The sequence below is a fragment of the Necator americanus genome, chromosome II, assembly GCF_031761385.1.
Source record: "Necator americanus strain Aroian chromosome II, whole genome shotgun sequence".
Taxonomy (NCBI): domain Eukaryota; kingdom Metazoa; phylum Nematoda; class Chromadorea; order Rhabditida; family Ancylostomatidae; genus Necator; species Necator americanus.
Genome location: NC_087372.1, coordinates 1,917,507 through 1,929,244, shown reverse-complemented (window position 1 = coordinate 1,929,244; position 11,738 = coordinate 1,917,507). Strand labels below are relative to the sequence as shown.

At 40.9% G+C, this 11,738-nt stretch overlaps 2 protein-coding genes across 4 annotated transcripts; both read right to left on the bottom strand.

Annotated features, from left to right (window-relative positions):
* Nucleotides 1–269: 269 nt before the first annotated feature.
* On the bottom strand, nt 270–700 carry RB195_016602 (uncharacterized protein; the record flags this gene model as incomplete). The annotated part of the gene is made up of 2 exons (XM_064183206.1): nt 270–456; nt 657–700. 2 exons carry the CDS (start codon nt 698–700, stop codon nt 270–272), a joined length of 231 nt encoding a protein of 76 aa, XP_064039087.1.
* A 123-nt stretch (nt 701–823) lies between these two features.
* On the bottom strand, nt 824–10,174 carry RB195_016601 (uncharacterized protein; the record flags this gene model as incomplete). 3 transcript variants are annotated; one of them, XM_064183203.1, is made up of 14 exons in its annotated part: nt 824–960; nt 1,027–1,129; nt 1,205–1,320; nt 1,388–1,531; nt 1,602–1,706; nt 2,582–2,743; nt 4,190–4,321; nt 4,383–4,488; nt 4,562–4,711; nt 6,136–6,215; nt 6,931–7,056; nt 7,137–7,268; nt 7,358–7,463; nt 10,070–10,174. In XM_064183203.1, the coding sequence occupies 14 exons, from the start codon at nt 10,172–10,174 to the stop codon at nt 824–826; spliced, it is 1,704 nt and encodes a 567-aa protein (XP_064039084.1). The 3 variants fall into 3 exon arrangements, with proteins under 3 accessions (XP_064039084.1, XP_064039085.1, XP_064039086.1); XM_064183204.1 differs by lacking the exon at nt 4,190–4,321; XM_064183205.1 differs by lacking the exons at nt 1,602–1,706; nt 4,190–4,321.
* Nucleotides 10,175–11,738: the final 1,564 nt, after the last annotated feature.

Below are 11,738 nucleotides of genomic sequence, written 5' to 3'. Positions count from 1 at the left end.
GTGCCACATGCGAACACGGAGGTAAGTCGCAAGCAGCCACGCCGAGAAAAGAGTCAAATACACAAAAACTTTACACAAACTTAGATCGGAACTGAAAGTGGCACTTATGCACTATGTATCGCTCAACATCCACCAAACACAATAACAACAAAAATCGCGCAAGAACAGCGGAAGCGACAGGCGTAACAGCGAACGTAATGGGATCTGCAGCAGTTGTCGGTGCTGTGCTGACGGTGTTGATGGTGTGAGCAACAGAGATGGAACGAAAACTAATGGTGTAGGCGGACAGCATTCGTAGCGGTACATCGTTTCAGAAGACATGAAGGAACGCTACGACGACGGACTAAGGTACGGAGGACGAGGGACGAAGTGCGCAACGTAGCGTGTCGCAACTCATAGAGCCGCGAATCGCTACGACAGCCTCCAGATACGCAGAGCACACATAAATATTCCCGCCTAAATCAACAAATACAAATACATTTTTGATAGAAAAATAACAAATATATTTGTTAAATAGAAAAATAACTATGTAGCCATATTTGCCCCGTGATTCTCTAAGGAAAAACAATCATTTCGATAAAAATTTCAAGTTTTAAAAAGAAGGTTTTTCAAAAAGACCCAAAGTTTTGCAGAGAAGGTATTGTTCTATTAAAAACCAGTAGGACTTCGAATACAGAAAAGGGAAGCACATTCCCTCCATAAATCTAAAGAAAAACGGCACAAATACACAGATCGTAAGTGCAAATTTCTTAATTTACATATCTATATTATTCCTAAAATACGCAGAGTGGGAAAGTTAGTATCATCAGCGATTCACCGTACCTTACGCGGTTGCTTTTGGATACGGATGACTCCTTTCGTTTTTCAGTTGCACCTTTAATCGTTTGGATCCTATTTGGAATCCATTCATTGCAGCGATAGCATTTTGTGCCGAAACTGCGTTATCATACGAAACGAATCCTAAGCGAATACTCTCAGGAAAGAAAGGAAAGAACAAATCAGCAACATTCATGCCGAGCTACTTACCAAAACACTTTGACAGATTAGTGACCTTATCAATGAACACTTTCGCTGACAATACCGTGCCAAATGGAGAGAAGGTTGTTTGCAAGTCGGAATCTCCGAAATCCTAAAGTGTACCGTGTTCTTGTAGTTATCAACAATTTGGAAAACTTCAATGCAAATTTTCGAAAGCACAGCGTACTTGAGGCAGATGGTAAATGAAAAGGTTCGATCCTTCGGGTCCTTTCACATCTCCGTTGCCTGCTGCCGCGACGGAAACCTGCGCGCCTTGGTTGATCTGATTAGCCAAAGCGTTCACTAAAACTGCTAACTAGGATTAGAATTAAACAACTAAATTCCGGAATTTTGAAAGAAAATCACACACATGTATACTGCTGCATTGCTTGTTGGTAGGGATCAATTCCTGTGGCAGCAGTTGCACCAGCAAGCTGTGCTGTGAAACCAGCAGTACCAGCCGACAGCGCAGTGCCAACAGGGGAGGCAGCCTTTGCGGCCACAACTTGAACCCCTAAAATGTGTTATCATATGTATGAGTACAGCAAACGGGTTCACGTGTCACACCAAAATAAACTCCTAACCATTTGTAGGAGTACTTTGGTAAATAGGAGCTAGATGTGCTGCGAATGGGGCCGAGACAGCGGGTGTTGATACGGCTCCAGTTGCATACCCATAAGCGGATAAATCTGAAGAGGGCAGACAACTTCTTCAGATGCAGTGCAGAACATGAAGCAACAGGCAGTACAGCAACGATGACATTACGCAAAAGAAACACGGACAAACAATATTCTTTGAAAACGCTCAACACAGTTATAGAAGATGGTAGCTACCACTGCCCCATGCTTGGAAAAAAAAACCGCCTGGATAATTTTACGCTAAACTTGCTGTCTACTCGCAAAATTGCATAAATAGTCTCAGAGGATTCGACATTGTGAGATTATTAAGATGAGTATCGTCAGTTACTGCCCGCTGTTCCATTCATCCTCATTCAACGAGTGTTTCAGAGGTGTTTCGTGTCCATGCTATTAGATAGGATGTTAACAAATTTGAAGGGTTGCAACCTGTACCGTGTGTGCAGTCGCAGACATCAAATAGATGTTATTCATCTAACAGGCGGTTGTAAACACCTATTTCTGTGATCTCAATTAAATGTTGTTGCACTACATTTTGGACTCAGATGAGCGGAACATGAAGGTCACGAAACTTCAGATGCTAGTCACAGGACTTTTATCAGCGGTTACTTATCCATTGGGAGCCTATCTTAAGCATGTAAGACAGCAGGAAACCAACTTAAGAAAACAGTAACCACTACAACGAACCTTACGTGACTATCCTCGGTCTGCAATTAAACACGAAACTAATACGGGCTGTTAACGAATTGCACTAGTTTGAGACTAAGGGCAAAATTGATCAACTCAATACCCTTGGAAGTCCCTGTCCATTAAGCGCTTAACACAATTACCCCATAACACGTCGCGATACTCGTTTTCCCACAAAAATTAACAATTCCTCACGCGGCACCATTAACGACCCTCGCATAGCGAAGTAAACAAAATCTCACCCGTTGGTTGGCCTTGTTGAGCTTGCACCTGCATAGCAAGTAGTTGCTGTTGCTGAGCTGCTTGCGCTTGAGCGATATGTGCTTGTTGTAAGTGAGCCTGCTGAAGCTGAGCAATAGAGTCAAGATTCTGCGCCTGAATCGGGGCTTGGTGCAGAAGAGCGGCTGAAAAGATAACTTGTTCGTAAAAAAATCCCTAGAAAATACAATAACATCAACCACATATCATGCCCCTGTTGTTCGTGCAAATTATTCGACAACTTACACTTTGCGATGCGCAACGCGCTAAGCTTGCCAGTTATTGTTAAAGCAAACAGAAAGTGATGGTAAATAGTAGAAATGATGGGGTTAGGGATATGCTAGGGTTACCCGCGGTCAATACTCATCACAACATACCCGATAGCAACAAACAAAAAACATAATCAGAGTAGATGGCGTATTTGAAACTTAACTACCGTACACATGCAAGTAGGTGGTAGCGAGGAAAGTCAACTACACAAGGCTTGAACAGGGTGCAGGAAATAAATCGAGAAACTCGATTCTTACATCAAGAGCACCTCCACGTTTACATCACAATGGATGCAGCCGCAAACGCCTCCCAGAATCTATATCAGTTAGTTGGGCAGTTTCAGCAATCATCAACGATCAACGCGTTCAAAATGTGAATAAAACCGAAGTTTAAATTCAAACCCTAATCCTGTAAGTATAAACAGGGAACTTTCATGCAAATATTGAGGGAATCAAAACAATCCCATATTAAAAGTTTAATATTGAGAAGCAAAAACTTATTGTGGAACGAGTTAATGAGGCTGAATATTATTTGTATAACCTGAAATTGCGAATATCCACTGCATTTTTTCAAGCGATTGTCCGACACATAATTTGGAATGGAGGCAGGCGCAGAAGTAATTTAGAAGCTTCTTGAACGAAAAGAAAAAGTGGGAGAGGTTCCTACTCTTTACTAAGAGCACAAAAGGAGCGAAGTTCACCTAAATAGCTGAAACAAGACTCATGTCAACAATGAGGAGTATTCTTTCAGATGTGAACGATTCCAGACTTGGATCACTTGCATTGAATTTCAGAGACACTCATATAGACCACTTCATCCACCTCGTTCGGCCCCATAACCCCCTAGCTGTGTTGTGTAGGTAAAATGGTAAATAAATACAATTTAGATGTGTCAAATGGATGTTACCTTTTTAGAAAGGACAACATCACTACGTTATTCAAAAATATTCCGTAGATGCATCCTGCTGAAATCTACTCAACCGTAAATCCCACCATACTAGCAGTTCGAATAATCTATGACACAAAGAGGTGATAGATAGAGTAGAAATGTGACACCTACGCGTAACTGAAAGAGAATCCGATGACGCGCAGCCGTTCCAAATCGATAACCAAGTATTTTACAATGCAAAAATCTCTAAACTCACACCACACCTCAAGCCCACGACCAAACTACGTTACTTCGAACTACGTTATTTCTCGGCAGTACTGCTAAAGTCTAAAAGCTATAGCAATGAAATACCAGATTCTGGATGGCGATGCGACTGATTTGGAACTGAGCGAAATCACAGCAGCACTAGCATTCACCACAGCTTTCACATTTACCTAGCTGAGCCTTGCCAGCAGCGCTCTGCCCATTCTGCATAAGAGCAGATGCGTTGCCACTAACTGCACCGGCGGCGGATGTATTCACCGCGCCGGAACCCCCTTCCGTGAGTTTACCCAACGCCGAAAGCACTAAAACTGTGGAATTAAGATTTATAATTAACAATGTATGAATAAGGCAACGATTACAAACCTCCTCCAAGCACTCCGAGCAGGTTCTGTTGAGGCACCTGTACTCCAGGATTGAACAGTGCTGCCAGAGCAGTCAAAGCTTGCAGATTAATTCCGCCTCCAGAAAGCTATAAGTGAACAATTTACATTTGTTTGTATCCGCAAGAGGTACTGAATGGAAGATAAACGAAAGTTCCCCACCTGCTGCAAGAGAGCCGCTTGGTTTCCCAAAGACGCCAAACCGGTGGCTGCAGCGGGTGTGATTGCTCCGGCACCTGTCGCAGGCATCTTTTTCCCTTCCTTTTCTCTCTGGGTATCAGCAAATTTCACCACTAACGGAGCGGAACAGCCCTATAACGCAGTTTTCAGTCCTTCTAACAATGAAACTTCCATAGTTGAAGACTAAACAAATATTGGTTCCATGGCTAAGTACAAAAGTTTGAATGAGTCAATTTTCGAAAAATGAAAGGAATGAGATGATGAGGAATGTAAAAAGTATAATGTAAGTTCACGGACGAAAAACATTAATGTACTACCAGTTTTGAATGTGACTAATGTAAACAAAACAGTCAACACGAAGACTATCGTTGTAACATCGATATAATTTTTAATTTGGAATATTTCTTAAAAGAAATTTATGCGAGTGCGAAAACAAAATATTGGATTAAAGGTAATGCATCAAATGCATGTAATCAAAATTTCATTTCAGGAGACAAAAACCATTAGATGAGAAATATTCAGCAATAATACATAATTTTCCAATGTTGGAACAACGGATACCTTTGAACTCGTGAAAACATTGTTTTTAAACGTCTTCTCGAACTTTTAGTTGCATATAAATTAGCTCTAATAAAGTTGAAGAGACAGTGAATGAAAGCTAATACTCCGTTTCGGAGATATCTATCGTATGCAGAGAAAGAAAACATCACAAAGAAAGAAGGAAAATGAAACATGATATTGTTATTGAGCCTCCCTTAAATCAATACTCTTTTAAATATGCCAATGAAAAGATATGCATTGTGAAAAAAGTGTATCCACGTGAATCGTCTAAGCATTAACAGAAAATCATTAAAACGGCACCACTAAGAAACTTCTGCCTGGATTTAACTGCTAATTGCGGAGATTTCTTCTAAAAGAACACGCGTTTTCCATCAGTGGACCTTTCTAATTACTGTCCATATTTACAGAAAAAAATTCAGTTCCAGACCGACAGAGATTATTGAACTACAATTCATTCACTAACGAGAGCTGGAAGATTGAACAACGTGTTCTTTCATTTTGTCCAAGATAATTAAGAGATTTCCGTCCGAATCAAAGCTTATGAATGAAATGTCACTCCATAATAGAACAATTAAGAACATGTGAAATGAAAACTTTCTACATGATACTTTTTCTTGCGATATCTATGGGCTCATACACTAAAAAGAGTTGGAATTAATCCGAACAAATTTAAAACGTAGACTAGGTCCCTGCATTGTTTTCGCTAACAATATAAATAGCAAACATGAACAAGCAAATACAAAAGACAGTACGTGAACATGCACACCCGTACAAACCTCACATGAATGCGCGCTCATTTTTAATTTTGACTTTTCGAATGAGAGTTCTTAAAAGAAAAATAGAGTAGAAAAAACACAGAAACGAAGGCCACAAATACTCTTGACAGTTACCCTATTTCACTAGCAAATCCAAAATATAAGCAAATGACAACATGTATATGGTGATGTTGCTTGGAAAAGGGAGAAGTGAGCTGTAAATGGGAACTGAAACGCTACCTCCATCGTGGTCGAATGATGCATATCTTTGATAGCTGCCAGCGCACAGGTGCGAAGCGAATACGTAACGAACGCGCATCCTGGAAAAGACGCCAAACTCACATAACGGACACAACGTGAGATAAGAGACTATATTCTAGTACAGGAACAGGGCACATTGGACTGCCTTAGAACAAGTTTGTAAACAGGATAAACCTTGAGGGAAGAGTGATACAACGTAGCATGTTAGTGAAGCTGTACGGATTCGAGAAAGATGAACAGATCGGTCTAGTACTGTCAGTTCTGGAAAAGGCCAGGGCTAAAGTCCAACCTCTTTCTAAGCAGAACGTCTCGGTTATAGAATCACAAATCACTGTAACCAGTGTAAAGTTGACTCGATAAATTTCGCAAGTCGCCAGCATTAACTGCCCTACACTTCGACTCTCTGTTCATGTGCCTCCTGATTTTCTGTGACACATTTGATGTAAATTTATACAGAGGTTGGACAATGGCCTCAAAGTTGTTACTTCCTCTTCGACCAATCTGTGAATTATGGACAGGAAGCCATGCTGGGGCACAGCGAAACACGCGATTACAAAGAAAGAACATCACATGGGCACATACGTTGATCGCTAACAAAACACAGACATTGTAAATGGTAATTCGCGACTAGACAAGTTCGATGACGGAACTGAAAATGATGTCGATGCAGCAAATAATTGAAACAGCTTCATAGTTTGCCCAAGAAGTTGCTGGGTGATCACAAATCCCATCGGCTTAATTGTAGTCAAAAGCAAATTCTCTGCGGGGACTCACCTCTACTCTTCCCGTCCGCCTCCCTCAATACGGTACATTCTTCAATATGACCGAATTTCCCAAAATAATTACGGATATCATCTTCGTTATGCTTTTTCGACAATTGACCAATGAATAGTTTCCTCTCTGAATAGCGCAGTTTTATCTCGGACGCAGAAATTCGAACAAAAAAAAAAAAACGTTATGTAATCCCATATAAATCACACCATTTCTATTCTCCGTATCGGCCGGCTTCATCTGGACTGGGTGATGCATACCATCAATAACCTCAATGTTATGCAAAGCACTTTGAGCTGCAATTGCATCCTTTCGATGGTAGAATGTAACGAAACAGCATCCTGAAACACATTGATTTTCAATGCATTCAAAAGAACATTGGTGTTTGCGTTACGATAAGGCTGATAAAGATGAAAGATAGAAAACAAACCTCTGCTAACTTGAGTCTGACGATCTCGTAAAATGTTCAGAGAGAAGACGGGCCCATATTTTTCGAACAGTTTTCGACAATCAGGTTCATTCCAGTGGCGAGGTATCTAAACATAATAAAAATTAGGAAAGCTATAAATATGTTTCGAAATTTGCGAAGGTAACGATCGTCTTTTCCATCGAACTTTTTTCAGGATGAGACGAAAAAAACTACGCACACTGTTAGGTGACAGCTTTTTTTTTTTGGCAAAACTTGATCTGTGAGATTTTACAATCCAGAACATATTCTGAATGAGATGAGCACTCAGTCCTTCGATGCGCGCCTTCCGCCTCTAATGGATAAAATTATAGCTAGTCATTAGCAGCTCGTCTCCTTGTCTGTTTGTACATTGCGCAGTTTTTTTTTTTAGTAGAATGCAAGTTTTCTAGCGAATTCCTACATCTCATGTGTTATTTTCTACAGCATGCTGAGTCTTGCCGCAAAAGTTTTAAGCAGTGGTTATCTTGATGTACTGCACAAATTCTACTGCAGGAAGAGTTTACCTTTATGTGACACTTACAAACAGTTGGATTTAAAAAAAAAAACATATAAGAAACGTATTTTCAGCGAAAATGTCGAAAGATTGACGCAGAGTCCCCTCATGTGACAAAAGTCGCCGACAACCGGGCACATGCTTATGCATTTCCCATAAAGTCGACAGCGTGAGAAAGCTATAGAAGGATTATGCGCGACTTTAGCGCAGCCGGCGGCAATTCTCGTCTGTGGGCTACCCGATTCATGGACCAACTTCCCATGTTGAAAACAAATCGATCACCTTCCAGATGGCTATCAACTACTCACTTTTGATGTATGAAACTTGTTCAGCCAGGCAGCACTAGGATGACATATTGATCAAAAGGACACTCGTATGAAACTCACTTCACAACACGCCTACGACCTTTGACCGTGACGCGCGGAGAAGTAGCCCCAACTTCTGATTCTTGATGATCCTTCTCCAAAAATATTTGGAAACGGCTCATGGATCTGGTTCATCGTCGAACATCCGAAAATAAAAGCAAAGCGATGAGAGGTGTGATGGCGAGGAGCTTGACCTCAATCGGACATCGCCCAGCTCCGGCTACTGGTCCGACCGTATTGTTGAAGGAATGCCAACCAGCCCCCGCTAAACTCATCTCTTGACCTCGTTCTGATAGAGGACGCCATATCTTATTTGGCCTATATCGTCCGCACCCGTACAACTATCGGATATCCCGGATGAGTAAGTGCACTACAGAGGCAAATGCTACTATCAGTGTTCCCGAAAGCGTTCTGCTTCGTGAGGTTCTAGCATAGCTTCTACGACCATTTAAAGAAGTATTTCCACGCAATTCTCAATGAAATTCTATCCGTATTAATAGCCAACGCTACGGAGTGACGTGTTAATCACCCACACACTCATCATGAGTCAATCAACAGGTGAATTTTTAGAATTCATATGAGAGCAGAAATAACGATAATCTAATTTCTCGGAGTTTTCGCCATTTGTTACGCTGTTTCAACGCAGCATTGACGAAAATAACAATGAAATGCAGTTTGAAATCCACACTTCTGGCGAATCAAATTCTCCCAACATATGGTAACCATACGACAAAAAAGAAATTCCACCTCTTTCAATCAATCATCTAAAGTAATCTTACAATTTTCTTGCGAAGGAATATTTTGCCATCTTCTGATGTTTAGGAAGCAGAGAATTATCTCTCTAAGTCAAATTTCCAGAACACTCAAGAACCAAAGATTTGCAAAAAAAAAGGAAATAATCAAATAGTCAAGTCATCGTCAACTTAGCAATAATATCTGCTCCTTGCTCGAACTTCTGAACGTGTGCTTTTGATGTTTTTTTTTTACAAAACTCAGAAAGCTTTAGTTACTAACATAAAGATATTGCTGTTAGCAAGACAGGGTCAACTGCAACTATATAATGAGTTATATAACTATAGAGTTTTCCCTTTTGGGGAAGAAAACTCATGTTTGCATGTGTGCAGAATATACACAACAACGATGCGATCTGATAAGAATCAGGCAGTCCTCCATCAAGGCGACATCGCAATCACTTGATTGTCTTGCCCCGGTTTCGAATCGATCGTACGAATAGACACGACCGTAATCAAGATGCTGATCCAAAAAAGAAAATGTGTTGAGCGTACATTTCCGAAAGTTCATTTAACACTTAAAGAGAACAGAACCAGAAAATAGATTCTCGGGGAGCCGATACACCGTGCAAGGATCTAAAAACAGCCTCAAAATGAAATTAATAAGTCTATGATTTTGTTAAAAGTAAATCCTATCACCGTATTAAACTCGCTAGCTAGAAAGAATGGTTTGCAAAAAGTGGAAATAAACTATTCCCTCGAAAAAAAACTGCTTCTGACTTTGGATGCGAAGAACTTTTCCTAAGAAAACTACTATTTTAAGTAAACAATATATTTGCTCGAAAACACAAAATGGAAGCAATAATGTGGATTAACATGAACAGTAAGCAACCGAACAATTGAAACTGAAAAATCCAAGTAGAATAAAACTATTTCTTTAGTGATCTGAAAAAAAAAATGGAACGGAGCGCAATTCTCTCACTGACGCACTTTTTCTTACTTTTTTTCCTAGCATCTCCAGTTTTGAGGAAAAACCAGCAACACAGATATCGTCGGGCAGTTGAGAATGTTGTAAACGACCTACCTGACCGACAAACATCTTTATGGTATCTGGATCAGGATCCAGTGGAGCCGTAGCAGCAGTAGTTGCTGTTTCTGCAGTAGTCGTGGTTTTAGGGTCTTCGCCCATTGTGAATGACTGAAACGTGGTCATATTAGGTGAACCTTTCAAGCCCCACACAAACAATCAGGAGTAAATAACGGAAGAGCGAGCGAGGGTCATTCGTATTCACGACAAGCGAATGTGAGCAGACAGCTGACGTTGTTGCCATTATAACAGGGAGTTCTGTAGGAAAACGGATGCTTCCTAGCTAGTACGAATAAGGTGAAGAGAGTGGAGTTATCAGTAGAAAGGTAGCGGAACTACACCACTGATAAGATGCGATTTTGTACAACAACCGTACTTGTCGACAAACTCAATCTTTCTCCAATGATTCAATAGAAAGAAGACACGTGGAGCCAGGAAGACGAACGATGCCAAATCAATTCAAAACGTAAACACATGCTCCCCAAAACAAGAACAGAGACATGTTTGTAGCATGTAGTCAGCACAAATTTGAATGAAAATATCACAGTAAAAAATAGTTCCAGGCAGATCTTCTAAGAAACTAGAGGAACAACACCGAGAACTAACAGGAAAGCAACGAAATGCAGCAGAAGGGTACCTCCCGGAGATTTTACAGAAACACATTGAGCTAGATGAAACGAGAAACTTCAAAACGACGCTATTTAACCTACTTTTGCAACTCTCTGTGTCCTCAGAAAAAAAAAAACAGGGGAAGATTCGCACTTCTTTTAAGTCTGGCCATGAAAAATTGTGCAAGATTATATCGTCAATAATTGGAACTCAAAATCCCTATTTGATTTGTAAGAAGCTTCTATGTGAATGAATTCGGCGCAAGCTAACAGGTCATAGATTTATATAAACTTGGACCATTTGATAAAATGTTCAGGTTACAGAAGAAGAAGTTAGAAGTAGAGTTCATTACGAATTACAATCCGCTTAAAGCCTAATTACGGAGTGTGATTTCTAGACTACAATTTGGCAGCTGCATCTCTCAGATTTGATAAAGAAAGAACTAGAAATTCAGTTTGCGGATGAAAGCAACTTGGAGAATACCTTTCCACGAAACTGACTGATTCAAAAGCAAGTTGGAAAAGTGGGTCCACAACGGAAGAATGGATTGAGAAGTGGATTTGCCCGCCGGCGCTGTTAGACTTACAAATGGGATTGAGAAGTTAGGGTAGAACGCATTGATGAAATCGAGTCGCCACAAATGTGATCGAGAAGGCAATGGGAAGAGGTGAGCGGCTGAGTGGGCTTCATTCACCCACTTACTCTATCAAACGGAAATGTAAGTCGATTGAGACGACAACCGCCCGCGGTCGTCGTATAGACGTCATATCGTTGGGAGCAAGGGGACGAGCGCCATTACTACAGGCCCGAACGAACGTGTGGAGGGGCGGTACGCCGTCTTCTTACAACGCTCCGCACAGCAGCATTCGCTCGCACCAACAGCGATCCAAGGGCGGGTCCAAAACTCGGTAGCATTCTAATCTGGGAAACACCTGCGGGTAGTGAGCGCGAGATGCGAGAAATGAATAAGAACCAAAGTATGTGGGTAAAACGACAACGTTTGCGGATGGGACCATAAAGCAAATGTTCTACAAATCAACTAAGCAGGGTCAGGATT